Genomic DNA, 19,108 nt, shown 5'->3' with positions numbered 1-19,108 from the left:
GATCTCCTCTCACACCTGGATTAAAACATCAGACAACTCCTGGACAGTCTGTGGTGCAATGTGGCGTTGGTGGATGGAATGATGTCCAAGATATGCCTAATTGGATTAAGGTCTGGGGAACGGGCAGGCCAGACCATAACATCATTTCGTTCATAATGCAGGAACTGCTGACACACTCCAGCCACATGAGGCCTAGCATTGTCATGCATCAGAAGGAACCCAGGGCCCAGTGCACCTGCATATGGTCTCATAAATTATCTCAGTATCTCATCCTGTTACCTAATGGCAGTCTGGGTACCTCTGGCAAGCAAATAGAGGTCTGTGTGGCTCTCCCAAGAAATGCCTCCCCACACCATTACTGACCCACTGCCAAACCAGTCATGCTGGAGAATGTCACGTCTGTGACATGTGCTCAGTGTGAACCTGCTCTCATCCATGAAGAGCACAAGGTGCCATTGTCGAATCTGCCAATCTTAGTGGTCTATGGCAAATGCCAATTGCCTTGCATGGTGTTGGTTTAAGCACAACACCCACTTGTGGATGTCGTCTGTTGTGAATTAGACTTTTTTGGCTCCCTCTTGTGGTCACTAGTGTTATGACTCTGGGATTGTCTTTTCTCAGTTTGGCACCCACCTGGGTCGTTAGTCCAGGGGTGTTGCTATATTAACTTCCTGGATTCTCAGTCCAGTGCCTGGCATCGTTGTAATCTGTCCTTTCTGTTTGCTCCTGTCTGCTGGTCCTGGTTCTTGCAAAATTAAGCTAAGTCCTGCTTCCTTGTTTTTTGGTTATTTGCCTTGCTCTTATTTTCTGTCCAGCTTGTACTAAATGTGATTCCTGATTTAGCTGGAAGCTCTAGGGGGCTGGTATTCTCCCCCCGGGCCGTTAGACGGTTCGGGGGTTCTTGAATATCCAGCGTGGAAATTTTGATAGGGTTTTTGCTGACCGTATAAGTCATCTTACTATTTTCTGCTATTAGTCAGTGGGCCTCTCTTTGCTAAATACCTAGCTCAGTCTTACGTTTGTCTTTTCTTCTTACCTCACCGTTATTATTTGTTGGGGGCTTGTATCCAACTTTTGGGGTCTTTTCTCTGGAGGCAAGAAAGGTCTATCTTTTCCCTTCTAGGGTTAGTTAGTTCTCCGGCTGGCGCGAGACGTCTAGAACCAACGTAGGCACGTTCCCCGGCTGTTGCTATTTGTGGTGCTAGGATTAGATATACGGTTAGCCCAGTTACCACTGCCCTATGAGCTGGTTTTTTTGTGTTTGCAGACTTAGTATATATTTCTGAGACCCTCTGCCATTGGGGTCATAACAGTCGTCCCCTAATACAACCCTGATGGAGTCTGTTTCTGACAGTTTGAGCAGACACATGGATGTTAGTGGCCTGCTAGAGGTCATTTTACAGGGCTCTGGCAATGCTCCTCCTTTCACCAAGAAGGAGGTAGCGGACCTGCTGCTGGGCTGTTGCCTCATACGTCCTCCCAATGTCTCGTAGTGTACTGGCCTGTCTTCTGCTATCTGCTTCATGCTCTGTACACTGTGCTGACAGACACAGCTACTCTTGCCACAGCTTGCATTGATGTGCCATCCTGGATGAGCTGCACTACCTGAGCAAGTTCTGTGGGTTGTACTGCAGACACTGTACCTCTAGGGGAGAGCAATGGCAAAATGCAAAAGTGACAAAAATAACAGCACAAATGGATGAGAACAGAGAAATGGTCTGTGATCACCACCTGCAGAACCATTCCTTTATAGAGGTTGTCTTGCTAATTGCCTATCATGAATTCCTGTTGTATATTCTATTTGCACAGCAGCAGGAGAAATTGATTCACAATTAGTGATGGGCGAACCCTTCCATGATCGGGATCGGCGGGTTCGCCCAAGTTTTTTGTAAAGTTCGAGCTCGGGGCCGGAGATGACGCAAACTTGCTTCTGAACCACGAGCTTTGACAGATATGGGATGAGGCGGCGGGGCTGTAAAAAAAAAAAAAAAAAAAAGCATAAAATTAAAAATAAACATTATAATTATATTTAACAGTCCAGCAATGCTTCCGGGGCCGCTCATTAACTTCACCACATGAACACTGCCGGAAAAAGCCGAAGACTGCCGAGTGCAGTGAATACCGCCAGAAGTTAATGAGCGGCCCCGGAAGCAGATGTGGCCGGGAGACAGCGGGATGGGAGGACGCGTCACTAGACAGGTAAGTATAATTATAATGTTTATTATTAATGGCCCTGGACCCGAACTGGTTCGGGTTCGCCCATCTCTATTCACAATCAGTGTTGCTTCATAACTGGACAGGTGGATTTCACAGAAGTGTGACTGACTGACTGAGCTACATTGTGTTGTTTAAGTGTTCCCTTTATTTTTTTGAGCAGTGCATGATGATGTGCTAAATTGCTATACAAAATATGCTGTGAAACCTATCCAAACCACATCATCATTGAGAATACCACCTCTTCTCCAGACTAGATTTTTATTTCCACTGTACATGTGTATATTGACCATCTTTTTTTTTTTCTTTTTTTTTTTTTTAACAAGAACACCCCTTAGAAGACCATTGTTAGTTCTTCATCTTCAGTCCTAAGGAGGCACTGGGTTTTTTCTATACATACTTTTAATGCAATTGCATATTGATATGAAGTACACTACTTTATTTCATGAAACCTCGCTAGCAATAAAAAGGGATTCCTTTCTCAATAAGTACTGAGCCTCATGCTTATCTATTTCCTTTTTTCCCCTGAACTAATCAGGCTTTATTTATAACAAAAAGGATCCGTTATATGTTTTTTACATTTGTATTATTTGATTTGGAAATGTGCACTTAATCCTATTGTAATTACTCATTTTTGTCTCTTATAGATTGATTGATTGATTAATTGATTATTTTTAGCTTGGTCTAAACTATTAACTGCATGTGCAGGTTACCTTGGACCCTGTTATTTGGTTTCTAGCAGACTTTTTAAACATTTTATGTATGTCTAATAAAGCTTAATACATTTTTTGGGTTTAGACTCAAATTGTGGTGGTTCAATTACTTCCCCACATCTTGTGGCATCTATGTTTCTGAGTTCTCTTGTCCTATATTGAATTCTGCACTGGGCCTTTTTTGTGCTAAATAGATTTTTATTTCCACTGTACATATGTATATTGACCATCTTTTTTTTAACAAGAACACCCCTTAGAAGACCATTATTTCTTCATCATCAGTCCTAAGGAAGCGCTGTTTTTTTTCTATACATACTTTTAACACAGTTGATCACTAGGGTCAGTCAAAGCCTCTTAGTAGCTAGTGACTAGCGGTTATGATACCAATACACAACTGAAAAAATCTCAAAGCTCTTCTGATCAGGGACTGTCATACTAATTAGAACAAATATCCCATATTGCGCACATCAGAATGATTTTTCTTTCTTTTATACAATAACGAAAGCAGCTATTTCCATCTGCTTTCCAGCTCAGGTTGATATAAAATAGCTGTATTCCTTCTGAAGGGTTAAATGATCTTGAGCGTTGGGTACCTTTGTGTAGGATCCAATCCGGAGGAATTCAGACTGAGGTTCTAGCTGCTTACTGGCTAGTTTGTCTTCCTGTATCTCTACCCACAGCCACACAGAGACACTCAGCTGTGTGCATCTAGATGCCAAGAAACACATTCACATTAACATCGCTACAATATAGGAAAATGAGCAACTCAGGGTTCGAAAACAAGGATGGACAGGAACCTTTAAAGTACATAAGGTAAGGCAATTATCGGCTGCGTCTGTAAGAACCCTTGTGCGAGAATTTACAGGGAATCAGCTGCAAAGGGCTAATTCATAGGGTGTGGGTCTATAGAAGCCAATGTGCATCTTTTCAGAAGGGTTTTTCAATCATTCAGCAAGCAATAGTTGTGTATATTCTACTGGGCTCTGTATGCAGATTGCACTGTAATGGTTAACCGTTGCTGAGAACAATACTTCCAATGTGTTATGTGTAGCAATGTTTTTCTGCTTCTGGGAATGACAGCCCTGAGTGTCATCATCCTCACTTTGAGCTGTTGTAGTTAAATGAACAATAAGACAATAACTCTACAAGTGTCTTGGAGATGAATAATTGAGCTGTGCACTTGGAGATCCCATGCTGTTAGGTTGGGAAATGATTGAAGTGCTTTCTCTCTACTCAGCTGTGACTCTTTATAGGGGTTCCTAAATGAGCGACTGTCTTTTAAAGCTTTTGCCTTAACTGTGACCCTATAAAAAATGAGAGTACATAGCATACATAATTGCAGCATCAAAAGCTCACAGAGAATGATATCCGTTATACCATTATATACATTAAGTACTGGTTTGATGGCTTCTTGACACTTATCAGCCATGGCTACAAAATGTGCCGAAAATTCCTAAGGTTTGTGTGTTAAAAATCTTCTTGGGATATGGTTTGTGTTGATATAAACGTTTCATTACTTTGAACATTGTGTGCAACATATTCTTTAAAATATCTCAATAATAGATAACTATTAATTCCATGAACTTTATAAAAATTATCATGTGTTATTTCTAAGATAGATATATAGAATATCATTCTATTTTGTTATATATGCTGTAACAAGTGGCATACTCCTTTCGAAAAGCAATTATGTGTTAGGGTATGTGCCGACGATCCGGCACTAGCAGTGCTTTGGACCCAGCACATGTTCGCTGCCTCCGAAGCGCTGCCGGCTAGTGAACGCAGGTGAATCCTCTGTGATCATGGAACCGTCCGGATTCACCACATCCAATACATTCTATGGGTGAAATTTGTCTTGTGGAGACTCGCATCACCGCAAGATAAATTGACATGCTGCAGCCTGGAAAGACGCGACACATGTCCGTCTCCGTGGGTGATCCGTGGGCATCGGTGTTGTGAATTCTGCTCTTGGGCTCCGGTGGTTGTAAGTGGTAGCGCTGCTGTCTCTGAGTCGCAGCATTTGTCAGGTGTGTTCACTTTTTGCAAATCTGACTGGGCTATTTAGTCTTGCTTCACCCTTTAGTCAGTGCCAGTTGTTTATTGTTCCTGGAGGATTCACATCTCTGCCTGGTCTCTCCTGCTTTGCAGTTCTTTTCAACAAAGATAAGTTCTGGCCTTGATTTTTTGCTGTCCACATGCTGTGGCCTTATTGTTCTGTTATTTTTCATGTTTTTGTCTTGTCCAGCCTGGTCTGTATAAGGATTTGTTCAGCCAAGCTGGTATCTCTGGAGATGCAGATATACCCTCCATATCTTTAGTTAGCTGTGGAGTTTTTGTATTTTCTGTGGTGGATATTTTCTAGTGTTTTAATACTGACCGCATAGTACTCTGTCCTATCCTTTCTATTTAGCTAGAAGTGGCCTCCTTTGCTAAATTCTGATTTCAGTCTGTGTATGTTTTTTCCCTCTCCTCTCACAGTCAATATTTGTGGGGGGCTGCCTATCCTTTGGGAATTTTCTCTGAGGCAAGATAGTTTTCCCTTTTCTATCTTTAGGGGTAATTAGTCCTCCGGCTGTGTCGAGATGTCCAGGGAGCGCTAGGTACATTCCACGGCTACTTCTAGTTGCGGTGTTAGGTTCAGGGTCTGCGGTCAGTACAGGTACCACCTTCTCCAGAGTACGTCTCATGCTGCTCTTAGGCCACCAGATCATAACACATCGGTGCACACATAGCGGACATGGCAGTTCTTGAAATCCTATCCACTATGCTGTAACATCTGGACTCTGCGGGTTGGACGCTGCACAAGTACGCCGCCTCCAACCTGCAGTGTTTACTGATCGTCTGCACCTACTCTTAGAAGCATCTTAAAAAGTGTTTGAGCTGCTTGATAAATATACTCAATGCCACTTTCTGTAGCTTACAGTAACCTCTATTTTATTTATTTATTACGTTTTGCATACATAGTGCCATCATATTCCGCAGCGCTTTACAGACATTATCATCACTGTCCCCATTGGGGCTAACAATCTACATTCCCTAACAGTATGTCTTTGGCGTGTTGGAGGAAACTCACACAAACATGGGAAGAACATACAAATTGGGATTTGAACTTAGGGTATATTAATGGGAACCTATCATGTCAGAAAAATGCTATTAACCTTAAGATATGGAGTTATTCTGCAGGTTAATAGCGCTCTCAACCTGCCTGGCACAGGCACTTAGAGCCCCGCTGACGGAAGGAAATGAACTTTATTCCTTCTGGCAGTATTTGGATTCCAGTCACAGGGGTGGCACTGGCCACCCCTCTGTGTGTGTAGTGAGCGGTGGCTGTAAACGTGCCCCCAACACTGACTGACAGGAGGATCAGCATTAGGGTCGGCTGTCAGTCAGTGTGGGGGTGCGGCTACAGCCGCCGCTCTATACACAGAAAAAAGCTTAAACCATGCCGACACGACCTCTTTGACTGGAAGCCGAACATTAATGGGAGAAGAAAAGTTAATATCCTCACGGCAGCAAAGCTCTAAGTGCGGGCACTGGGCAGCTTCATAACACTATTAACCTGCAGATTAACCCCATATCTGCAGGACATGTTCCCTTTAATACTTCTGTCACTTATCTTCTTATAGAAAAGAAATGATCTAGCTGCTCTACATATCAGACATAGCATATTCCCTAATGGCATTTTTAACAAATAGCTACTTTTCTAGTTGTAAGATGTTCAAGTGGAGTAACAATCCACTGTTACTAATTTGAGATCTAGACTTACAGTAGCTCTATAGGATATAAACTTAGAATTGTAAAGTATAAAATTTTTCCAACTCTATAGAAAACATAGAAAAATGATTTATATCCTTGGTGTCCATGATGAGGGAATTATACATTGATCTATTCACTGGTTCAATGGTAAACAGTATAGAATATTTACTTTGTCTTTAATTATTTATTATTCATATTACCATATGAAGAGGGAGAGAATGCTTAATACTATACAGTGAAATATGGCTTTTGATTTGCAATTCTTTATGCAGCAGGGGACCACAAATAAGAAATTTATTCAAGAGTCAACATTTTTAAAGAGGACCGTACACTAAATTTTTCATGTTGAACTGGGCATTCAGTGTAATAGTAGCAACAGAGCAGAAAACATATTTTTTTCTTCATTTTGCCTCTTTTTTGTTGCGATATTGGCACCTAAGTTAATTTTCATTTAGTCCAAGTGGGGGTTATCAGAAAGTTTTCACTGGGGTTGTGTATTTCTTCTTCCTATATGAGGTTGATCAATCATCAGCAGGCAGCAACACTAAGTAGAAAGAAGAACATGCCCCCACCATAGCTCAGAACAGGCTACTAATCTGTGAGACATAGAATGACAGACAGCCTGATCTTTCTGCATAGTGATTACAAATTGCTGTGAGCACAGCAGACCTGAGTTTCATTACTGATACCTTTGAAACCTTTGACTAGCAGTCAGTACATGTATGTGTGTGGGGTTGGCAGTACAGCAGGGCTTGCCGCGCAATGAGAGGGGAGTGAGATCACACTTGCTGTCATTATATGTCTCACATAGGATAAAACCTTTTGTAAACTGTTGTTGGGCATATTCATCTTTCTTCTTGGTGTTTCTGCTTGCTCATGTAAGGAGGTGAAGCACAAGAAGAGTTCGGGGGCGGTTACCTTCTCGGCTCTATGCCTGGAACCATTGAGCTGTGCTACAGGTTCCCCAGGGGGCAGACTTAGAGACTGGGACAGGAAGGAAGCTGGGCAGAGAACGGAAAAGGCACACACGCAAGGAACAGAGCAGCGGTCAGAGCAGGGCGCAGCTGCGCATCGGGAGAGAGAGAGAGCTCCCGGTCAGAGGACAAATACAGGAAGATTGCCCAGAAAGAATGCATCTTGTGAGTACATGAAAGCGGACTCTGCTGTGTCTGGAGAGGGGCGCTTTGAGACCCGCGCAGAGACATTGGCCCGTGCAGAGACTGTGACCCCCTGGTACCCACGGTGTCCATGCAGAGACTGTGACCCCCCTGGTACCCACAATATCAGTACAGAGACTGTGACCCCTGGTAACCCTGGTATCAGTGCAGAGCCCTTGATTCCTGGTGAGAGACTTAATAATAGACTGACCATTGTTTTCCCGGGATAGGCTGTGCTGTAAAAGCTAAAGACTCAGAGCCTGTGCATATCACATTAACTCCCGAAACCCCAGGCAGCGGGCTCCTAGAGACTACTCAGCCCACGGACAACAGAGGGATGACAAGTGCCACTGTTTTTCGGCGCCTATGGAGCGGCCCCCAAATGCAGGGCAGCAGGGTACTCGGTACCAGGTCCCTCGGTCTTGGTTCTGGGGGTGTCACAGTGGCCCGACCCGGTCCGTGGCCCTGCTAAGGGGCGCCCAATTAAAGGTGTAGGTGAGAGTTTGTCAAGTGTTCGTGACGCCACCTGTGGTATTCGGTCAGGGTGACCAACGCTGCTAGGGGTCCGCTGGGGTGATGGAATGGCAGCTAGATGGTGTAACTTCCCACAGGTGAAGTATGTCCCCAGGGCTTCCCTTGATGAGTAGATGGTGATGGTGTAGGTCGCAGTAAATGATGAGGACACAGGATTGCAGTCTCTTTACCTTTTTACTGAAGGCTTCGGCATCCGCAATCCAGAGCACTGCTAACAGGGCTGGCTAAGACCAGCCGGTCCGAAGGCACATCCAGAGTTCCCTTTGCAGGTGGAAATCAGTAGTTTTCCTACTAGCGCCTGTGTGTTGTAGTACCGCCCTGCTGAGCACCACGGGATAGTCCTCACAACTGTCGTGTATGTTTCTGTTCTCTCTCTCCGTCCCCCAGATGGTTTGGATAGGACGCACCCGTATGACGGGGTAGGCCTGGAGTTATTTTATAGGGACCCTAGAGACGCCCCTCTCCCACAATTGCCTCCGTTGTCTTCATTAGGTGTAAAGGTGAGACAGCCAACCTAGAGTTAACTGCCCTGCCATAGTTCAAAGTAATGCGTAGAGCCTATTAATCCCTCGGCGTTCCGGACGCCGGCTACGCGCCTCAGAAGGATGTTGCCGATCTTGGGGCACGACTCCTCCTGGTTCTATCTCCTTTGTGCTGTGATCTCGTTTCTCCCTTCTCCACAATATGCTTGGCTTCGTGTCCTTTCTTAGGATGCCGCCACAATGAGGTGTGTTGTGAATTTGGATTCTGGGCTCCCCCGGTGGCTACTGGTGGAATTGAACTTGTGACATCATCTTCCCTGTTCACCTGTTCTGATTAGATCTGGGTGTCGCTATATAACCTGGCTTCTCTGTTAGATGCTTGCCGGTCAACAATGTTATCAGAAGCCTCTCTGTGCTTGTTCCTGCTCCCAGACATCTACTAGATAAGTTGGACATTCGTCCATGTTTTGTTTTTGTATTTTGGTTCCAGTTCACAGCTGCAGTTTCGTTACTGTGTCTGGAAAGCTCTTGTTGATCAGGAATTGCCACTCTGGTATTATGAGTTAATGCCAGAGTCCTAAAGTAATTTCTGGATGTGTTTTGTTAGGGTTTTCTACTGACCATGAAAGTATGCTTTCTGTCTTCTGCTATCTAGAAAGCGGACCTCAAATTTGCTAAAACTATTTTCCTGCTGCGTTTGTTGTTTCATCTCATATCACCGCCAATATATGTGGGGGGCCTCTGTCTCCTTTTTGGGCATTTCTCTAGAGGTGAGTCAGGTCTTATATTTCCCTCTGCTAGCATTATTTAGTTCTCCGGCCGGCGCTGGGCATATAGGGATAAAAAGTAGGACATGCTACCTGGCTACTTCTAGATGATGCGGTAGGTTTAGTTCATGGTCAGTATAGTTACATCTTCCAAGAGCTTGTTCCTATTGAGGCTTATGCTAGTTCTCTGGCCATGGAGATCATGACAGTTTGACCGGCCAGTTAAAGGGTTAAAATCCTTGGCTGAGAAAGGAGAGAAATAAGAAGTCTGCTGAAATTTTTTTTTTTTTTTTTTTTTTTTTTCTCTAGTAGTTAGTGTGCTCTTAATTGGATCACTTGCCAGTCTGTCTATGCTGCAGTCTTTCTTTTTTTTTCTCTCTCCTTCTAATCTTTGAATGGCTCTATGTTCACCTGTCTATAATGGATCTACAGAGTGTAACTGCAGGTTTGAATAATCTCGCCACGAAAGTACAAAGTTTGCAAGATTTTGTTGTTCATGCTCCGGTATCAGAGCCGAGAATTCCTTTGCCGGAATTCTTCTCAGGGAATAGATCTAGCTTTCAGAATTTTAGAAATAATTGTAAGTTATTTTTGTCCCTGAAATCTCGTTCTGCTGGAGACCCTGCACAGCAGGTTGGGATTGTGATTTCCTTGCTCCGCGGCGACCCTCAAGATTGGGCTTTTGCATTGGCACCAGGGGATCCTGCGTTGCGCAATGTAGATGCGTTTTTTCTGGCCTTGGGCTTGCTGTATGAGGAACCTCATTTGGAACTTCAGGCAGAAAAAACTTTGATGTCCCTATCTCAGGGGCAAGATGAAGCTGAAATTTACTGCCAAAAATTCCGTAAATGGTCTGTGCTTACTCAGTGGAATGAGTGTGCCTTGGCGGCTACTTTCAGAGAGGGTCTTTCTGATGCCATTAAGGATGTTATGGTGGGGTTCCCTGTGCCTGCAAGTCTGAATGAGTCCATGACAATGGCCATTCAGATCGATAGGCGTCTGCGGGAGCGCAAACCAGTGCACCATCTGGCGGTGTCCACTGAGAAGACGCCAGAAAACATGCAGTGTGATAGAATTCTGTCCAGAAGCGAGCGGCAGAATTTTAGACGGAAAAATGGGTTGTGTTTCTATTGTGGGGATTCTACTCATGTTATATCAGCATGCTTTAAGCGTACTAAAAAGCTTGATAAATCCGTTCCCATTGGCACTTTACAGTCTAAATTTATTCTGTCTGTGACCCTGATTTGCTCTTTGTCATCTATTACTACGGACGCCTATATCGACTCTGGCGCCGCTTTGAGTCTTATGGATTGGTCCTTTGCCAATCGTTGTGGGTATGATTTAGAGCCTTTGGAGACTCTTATTCCTCTGAAGGGGATTGACTCCACCCCATTGGCTAATAATAAACCACAATACTGGACACAAGTGACTATGTGTATTAATCCGGATCACCAGGAGACTATTCGTTTTCTGGTGCTGTATAATCTACATGATGATTTGGTGCTGGGATTGCCATGGCTGCAGTCTCACAACCCAGTCCTTGACTGGAGAGCTATGTCTGTGTTGAGCTGGGGATGTAAGGGGACTCATGGGGACGTACCTTTGGTGTCCATTTCATCATCTATTCCCTCTGAAATCCCTGAGTTCCTGTCTGATTATCGTGACGTCTTTGAAGAACCCAAGCTGGGTTCACTACCTCCGCACCGTGAGTGCGATTGTGCTATAGATTTAATTCCGGGTAGTAAATACCCAAAGGGTCGTTTATTTAATCTGTCTGTGCCTGAACATACTGCTATGCGAGAATATATAAAGGAGTCCTTGGAAAAGGGACATATTCGTCCATCGTCATCTCCCTTAGGAGCCGGTTTTTTCTTTGTGTCAAAAAAAGACGGCTCTTTGAGACCATGTATTGATTATCGGCTTTTGAATAAAATCACGGTTAAATATCAATACCCATTGCCGTTGCTGACTGATTTGTTTGCTCGCATAAAGGGGGCCAAGTGGTTCTCTAAGATTGATCTCCGTGGGGCGTATAATTTGGTGCGGATCAGGCAGGGGGATGAGTGGAAAACCGCATTTAATACGCCCGAGGGCCACTTTGAGTATTTGGTGATGCCTTTTGGTCTTTCTAATGCCCCTTCAGTCTTCCAGTCCTTTATGCATGATATTTTCCGCGATTTTTTGGATAAATTTATGATAGTGTATCTGGATGATATTCTGATTTTTTCGGATGATTGGGACTCTCATGTCCGGCAAGTTAAGAGGGTTTTTCAGGTTTTGCGGTCTAATTCTCTGTGTGTCAAGGGTTCTAAGTGCGTTTTTGGGGTTCAGAGAATTTCCTTTTTGGGATATATTTTTTCTCCCTCTTCCATTGAGATGGATCCTGTCAAGGTTCAAGCTATTTGTGATTGGACGCAGCCCTCTTCTCTTAAAAGTCTTCAGAAATTTTTGGGCTTTGCCAACTTTTATCGTCGATTTATTTCTGGTTTTTCGGATGTCGTTAAGCCATTGACCGATTTGACTAGACAGGGTGCTGATGTTGCTAATTGGTCCCCTGATGCTGTGGAGGCCTTTCAGGAGCTTAAGCGCCGTTTTTCTTCTGCCCCTGTGTTGCGTCAGCCTGATGTGACTCTTCCTTTTCAGGTTGAGGTCGACGCTTCTGAGATCGGGGCTGGGGCAGTGTTGTCGCAGAAAAGTTCTGACTGCGCCGTGATGAGGCCTTGTGCCTTCTTTTCCCGTAAATTTTCGCCCGCTGAGCGGAATTATGATATTGGGAATCGGGAGCTTTTGGCCATGAAGTGGGCGTTTGAGGAGTGGCGCCATTGGCTCGAGGGGGCCAGACATCAGGTGGTGGTATTGACTGACCACAAAAATTTGATCTATCTTGAGACCGCCAGGCGCCTGAATCCTAGACAGGCGCGCTGGTCATTATTTTTCTCTCGGTTTAATTTTGTGGTATCGTACCTACCGGGTTCTAAGAATGTTAAGGCGGATGCCCTTTCTAGGAGTTTTGAGCCTGATTCACCCGGCAACTCTGACCCCACAGGTATTCTTAAGGAGGGAGTTATCTTGTCAGCCGTTTCTCCAGACCTGCGGCGGGCCTTGCAGGAGTTTCAGGCGGATAGACCGGATCGTTGTCCGCCTGATAGGTTGTTTGTTCCTGATGATTGGACCAGTAGAGTCATCTCTGAGGTACATTCTTCTGCATTGGCAGGTCATCCTGGAATTTTTGGTACCAGGGATTTGGTGGCAAGATCCTTCTGGTGGCCTTCCCTGTCACGAGATGTGCGAGGCTTTGTGCAGTCTTGTGACGTTTGTGCTCGGGCCAAGCCTTGTTGTTCTCGGGCTAGTGGATTATTGTTGCCCTTGCCTATTCCTAAGAGGCCTTGGACACACATCTCGATGGATTTTATTTCAGATCTGCCTGTTTCTCAGAAGATGTCTGTCATCTGGGTGGTGTGTGACCGTTTTTCTAAGATGGTCCATTTGGTTCCCCTGCCCAAATTGCCTTCTTCTTCCGAGTTGGTGCCCCTGTTTTTTCAAAATGTTGTTCGTTTGCATGGTATTCCTGAGAATATCGTTTCTGACAGAGGAACCCAATTTGTGTCTAGATTTTGGCGGGCATTCTGTGCTAGGATGGGCATAGATTTGTCTTTTTCGTCTGCTTTTCACCCTCAGACTAATGGCCAGACCGAGCGGATTAATCAGACCCTGGAGACATATCTGAGGTGTTTTGTGTCTGCTGACCAGGATGATTGGGTTGCTTTTTTGCCATTGGCGGAGTTCGCCCTCAATAATCGGGCCAGCTCTGCCACTTTGGTGTCCCCGTTTTTCTGTAATTCGGGGTTCCACCCTCGATTTTCCTCCGGTCAGATGGAATCCTCGGATTGTCCTGGAGTGGATGCGGTGGTGGAGAGATTGCATCATATCTGGGGGCAGGTGATGGACAATTTAAAGTTGTCCCAGGAGAAGACTCAGCTTTTTGCCAACCGTCACCGTCGTGTTGGTCCTCGGCTTTGTGTTGGAGATTTGGTGTGGTTGTCTTCTCGTTTTGTCCCTATGAGGGTCTCATCTCCTAAGTTTAAGCCTCGGTTCATCGGTCCGTATAAAATATTGGAGATTCTTAACCCTGTTTCCTTCCGTTTGGACCTCCCTGCATCCTTTTCTATTCATAACGTTTTTCATCGGTCGTTATTGCGCAGGTATGAGGCACCGGTTGTGCCTTCCGTTGAGCCTCCTGCTCCGGTGTTGGTTGAGGGTGAGTTGGAGTACGTTGTGGAAAAAATTCTAGACTCCCGTGTTTCCAGACGGAGACTCCAGTATCTGGTCAAGTGGAAGGGATACGGCCAGGAGGATAATTCTTGGGTCACTGCATCTGATGTTCATGCCTCTGATCTGGTTCGTGCCTTTCATAGGGCCCATCCTGATCGCCCTGGTGGTTCTGGTGAGGGTTCGGTGCCCCCTCCTTGAGGGGGGGGTACTGTTGTGAATTTGGATTCTGGGCTCCCCCGGTGGCTACTGGTGGAATTGAACTTGTGACATCATCTTCCCTGTTCACCTGTTCTGATTAGATCTGGGTGTCGCTATATAACCTGGCTTCTCTGTTAGATGCTTGCCGGTCAACAATGTTATCAGAAGCCTCTCTGTGCTTGTTCCTGCTCCCAGACATCTACTAGATAAGTTGGACATTCGTCCATGTTTTGTTTTTGTATTTTGGTTCCAGTTCACAGCTGCAGTTTCGTTACTGTGTCTGGAAAGCTCTTGTTGATCAGGAATTGCCACTCTGGTATTATGAGTTAATGCCAGAGTCCTAAAGTAATTTCTGGATGTGTTTTGTTAGGGTTTTCTACTGACCATGAAAGTATGCTTTCTGTCTTCTGCTATCTAGAAAGCGGACCTCAAATTTGCTAAAACTATTTTCCTGCTGCGTTTGTTGTTTCATCTCATATCACCGCCAATATATGTGGGGGGCCTCTGTCTCCTTTTTGGGCATTTCTCTAGAGGTGAGTCAGGTCTTATATTTCCCTCTGCTAGCATTATTTAGTTCTCCGGCCGGCGCTGGGCATATAGGGATAAAAAGTAGGACATGCTACCTGGCTACTTCTAGATGATGCGGTAGGTTTAGTTCATGGTCAGTATAGTTACATCTTCCAAGAGCTTGTTCCTATTGAGGCTTATGCTAGTTCTCTGGCCATGGAGATCATGACAGAGGTGCAGGCGCGGCTCCGTAACGATCTGTCTCGTGCTAGGCCACTGTCAGGATCCCACCCCTGACAGGGACCTCCCTGAGTCTTCCCAAGCAACGCTCTCCTCTCACTAGATGTTACCTGGGCAAAACCCAGTCAGCTTCTCCCCTAACTTCCTATCCGACTCCCAGTTTTACCAGAGTGAGAGGAGTGGCCTAACACATAGAACCTTTTGCTCCCCCTGGTGGCCGGAGTGTGAAGTGTAGTGTGTGACTGCGATACCTGGTCAGGTGAACTCCTTTAGTGCCATCAGACGTACCATCACTCCCCCTTGTGGAAGAGTGACAATACTGCAACGACCAGGACTCTGGGGCGCTGCACCTACATTGGAGAAGACGACCCTTCAAGCAAATCCTCATCAGACTGATAAGTGTTCTTTTTCTCAAGAAATCCTGCTTAATTCTGTTACACTGTTTGACTCCCATATTTTTGCACTGTTTTATTGCTAGTTATATTCCACTGCTTCCTTCCTGCGAGGAGAACCTGATTCCTGTTATTAAACCCCTCAACTGTTGGTCTGTCTGTTCCGTGGTGACATACTCATTACCTGCATACTATTACACTCATGATTGGTAAACGCCATACAGGAAGAAGAAGTAAACGTCGCCAATGAAAATATCTGAAAGTACTCACTCTTAAAGCACAGTAACTCATTAGGTGCCAAAAACTTTGATTGCTAACGTCTCTGCAACAGAGAGGCAAAATCAAAAGAAATCCAAAAACGTTTTATTCTTGCTCTGCCGCTGTGCGAGCAGTTCACCATTACACCATGTGTCCAGTTCAACATGAGAGATTTGGTAGGAGGTCATCTAAATCTGGGTAAAACCATATTAGTAACAGCAGATGAAGCATAAGGTGAATGAATTGAGTTTATACTCTGAGTGATCACTCACTTGTATGTAAAAGGCAACATGTGACTATAAATTGTCGGTTGTGGCACATCTGGTCCTAACATAAGAAGATGACAGCTGGGACACAGTGCTGGATTGTGTATTGATATTTATTTTACTTAGATTTATATACAATCTCTTAATAATTAGAACTTGAAGGCATTTGTTGTAAAATAAATGTAATCAATAAGCCAAATGGTAAAAAACATCGCTAACTTGCAACTTGTTTCAAGCTTATTGTGCATATTTGACTTTACTATCTTCTTCAGCACTCGGCTAAGATTTCAACAACAAGCTTATATGAGAAAATGTAGCTATTATCCCTATTCAAAGAGAAAATAAAAAAGTGTATGTAATTAGTTTCACCCAAAAAGTGTAAAATCAGTTTTGGGAAGTTTAAATATCCACCAAAGTTTTACCATGTGTTAAATTCTGATTCAGTTAAAACAAAAGCAACTTTAACATCAATTGATCTTCATGGTGCTATTTAAGGAATTAAAGAATCCACACTATCTATAAACAGAGAGATGGTGACATTGGTGAGGGAACAGTTAGCTAATTTAAATGAATTTTAATCTTCTGGTCCAGATGAATTACATCCTAGGGTACTGACAGAGTTAGCAGATGAAATTGTAGAACCACTAGCCAGATTCTTCGAAAAATCCTGGAAAACAGAAGAAGTCCCAAATGATTGGAGAAGGGCACAAGTTGTCCCTATCTTCAAAAAAGGAAATAATATGGAGCCAGGAAATTACAGGCCAATGAGCCTTACTTCTATACCAGGAAAAATCTTTGAACAAATTATTAAACAGCATGTATATTGGACATGTACTTGGATAAGAATACAGTAATTAACCAAAGCCAGCATGGGTTTGTAGCAAACAAGTTATGCCAGACTAATCTAATTTCCTTCTATGATAGAATCATTGGCTGGGTGTATCGGGGAAATGCAGTAGATATAGTATATCTTGACTTCAGCAAAGCGTTTGATAAAGTATCTCATACTATCCTTATTGAAAAAATTACCAATTATGGGATTGACAAGGCTACGGTTTGGTGGATTCATAACTGGCTTAGTGATCATACTCAAAGAGTGGTATTAAATGGTTGCACTTCCAATTGGTAGAGTGTTTCAAGTGGAATACCACAAGGCTCTGTCCTTACCCCAGTGTTGTTCTATATTTTTATACATGATCTAGATAAGGGAACTGAAGGTAAAGTAATCACATTTGCAGACAATGCAAAACTAGGAGGGAACGCTAAATGTCATGACTCTGTTGTCGGTGCATGTAGAAAAGCCGCGGAGACACCATCACGTGTTTCTCAACGCAAGCAATGAATAGCCAGGTCTTTCACTGGGAAGGAACAACCACGGGAAGGGCAGCATCCAATAAAGGAAAACCACCTATGCCAAAACATGGTATCCATCCACAGATCTGTCTGTGGATGGATACCATGTTTTGGCATAGGTGGTTTTCCTTTATTGGATGCTGCCCTTCCCGTGGTTGTTCCTTCCCAGTGAAAGACCTGGCTATTCATTGCTTGCGTTGAGAAACACGTGATGGTGTCTCCGCGGCTTTTCTACATGCATTTGCATATTTCCCATAAGGGATGGGGGCAGTGTTCTGGATCACTGCGTTGAGAAACACGTGATGGTGTCTCCGTGGTGTTGGATGTTTTGATCTCTCCGAGGTCATTCACCCTTATGTTTATAGTCTTTTCACCAGGCACTGCTCCTAATAGCCAGTTTCCTACTCCACACTGATGAGGGGCAAATACCCCAAAACAGCTGTCTGTGGATGGATACCATGTTTTGGCATAGGTGGTTTTCCTTTATTGGATGCTGCCCTTCCCGTGGTTGTTCCTTCCCGGTGAAAGACCTGGATATTCATTGCTTGCATTGAGAAACACGTGATGGTGTCACCGTGGCTTTTCTACATGCATTTGCATATTTCCCATAAGGGATGGGGGCAGTGTTCTGGATCACTGCATTGAGAAACACGTGATGGTGTCTCCGCGGTGTTGGATGTTTTGATCTCCCCGAAGTCATTCACCCTTATGTTTATAGACTCTGTTGTCAGGTGACCCAAGACAAGGGGCTCCTTCCCTGTCCCTTATGCTAGGAGACACACTAGTTTGCCCTGTTCCCTGGGTTACTTCTGAAGGTGAAGATGCCGGGACCACATACCTTGCCTTATCTCCTGAATCCATCTTCCTTTTGTACTCTTCCCCCACCCAGGGAAGAGGGGAGTAGTTGTGCACCGTAGTCCACTAGATGAACAAGGTAATACAAACGGGAAACGGAAAATAACAGGCATAAAAATATACACTCACATATAACAGAGGAATGCTCCGGGGAGTGGAGGATGGTGAAAAACCAAAGTAGGAGAAGGAAATGGAATTATCACACTTACTAAACCAAGCAACAGTCACAGATAAACCAACCAAACGACTTCTCATAAAATCACCAACTACTATCCTCCCAGCCATGCAGCATCAGCTAGCTCTGACAATGTATATCAGTCAGGACCCAGAATATATAGGGGATAGGAGTGGCTAACAGTGCTCAGTTGAGAGCCCTTGCTCCAGAGCTCCCAACAGGGCCGATTAATCCCCATACTGCCAAGAGAAATTTACACAGTTTAAAAAGAAGGTGAAATGCTTCTTTTCAGCACAGGAGTAGGAGCAATCAGCTGTCTTTAATGCAGGTAATGAGTTGACTAGGAGCGTCTAACTGGTCTGTAGGTGCCAGAACTCTAAATGGTTAGTAGAAGATCAAATACTTATTTCTCACTGCAAAATGCAAATAAATTTATATAATTTATACAATGTGATTTTCTGGATTTTATGTTTGATATCCTATCTCTCAATATTAATATTAACCTACCCTTAAAATTATAGACTGTTCATGTCTTTGTCAGTGGGCAAACTTGCAAAATCAGCAAGGTATCAAATACTTATTTCCCCATTGTATATAAATATATATTTATTTTTTGCACTGACATTCTCTAGCTTTATGTTCCCTCCAGTGTTACTGACACTGCTGCTCAGCGCTAAGTGCTCAGCCATCCTCCTTACTTGTTATAACCAAGACAATGCCATGCCTGATTGCCTTGAAACACAGTTCACTGTCTAACTTCTCTTTACCTTACTCTACCCTCTCAACATAATTATGGCTATGTTGTTCTTTTCTTTCTTTATGTTCTCCTGTTTTCCTCTTCTCTCCCCCCTCCTTACTCAAGAGATAGTTCACTCTATTTCCTTTGCTTGCTCCCCTTGCTCTTGGGGTATTGACCACACTACATTTACGCAATGCTCAAAGTTCCTTTGCACTACTCAAATTGTCTCT

At 44.0% G+C, this 19,108-nt stretch overlaps 1 protein-coding gene across 1 annotated transcript in view; it reads left to right on the top strand.

Moving 5' to 3' along the window:
- The first annotated feature begins 3,614 nt into the window (after positions 1-3,614).
- YJEFN3 (YjeF N-terminal domain containing 3) overlaps positions 3,615-19,108 on the top strand; it is a 599,789-nt gene continuing 584,295 nt past the window's right edge. Inside the window, exon 1 of the mRNA XM_077252326.1 lies at positions 3,615-3,740. Within this exon, the coding sequence (XP_077108441.1) occupies positions 3,640-3,740 (101 nt within the window). The 5' untranslated portion in view covers positions 3,615-3,639. The remainder of the gene's footprint in view (positions 3,741-19,108) is intronic.

The sequence above is a fragment of the Ranitomeya variabilis genome, chromosome 1 (genome assembly GCF_051348905.1).
Source record: "Ranitomeya variabilis isolate aRanVar5 chromosome 1, aRanVar5.hap1, whole genome shotgun sequence".
In the NCBI taxonomy this organism is placed as follows: Eukaryota; Metazoa; Chordata; class Amphibia; order Anura; family Dendrobatidae; genus Ranitomeya; species Ranitomeya variabilis.
This window is presented reverse-complemented; position numbering and strand designations above follow the sequence as displayed.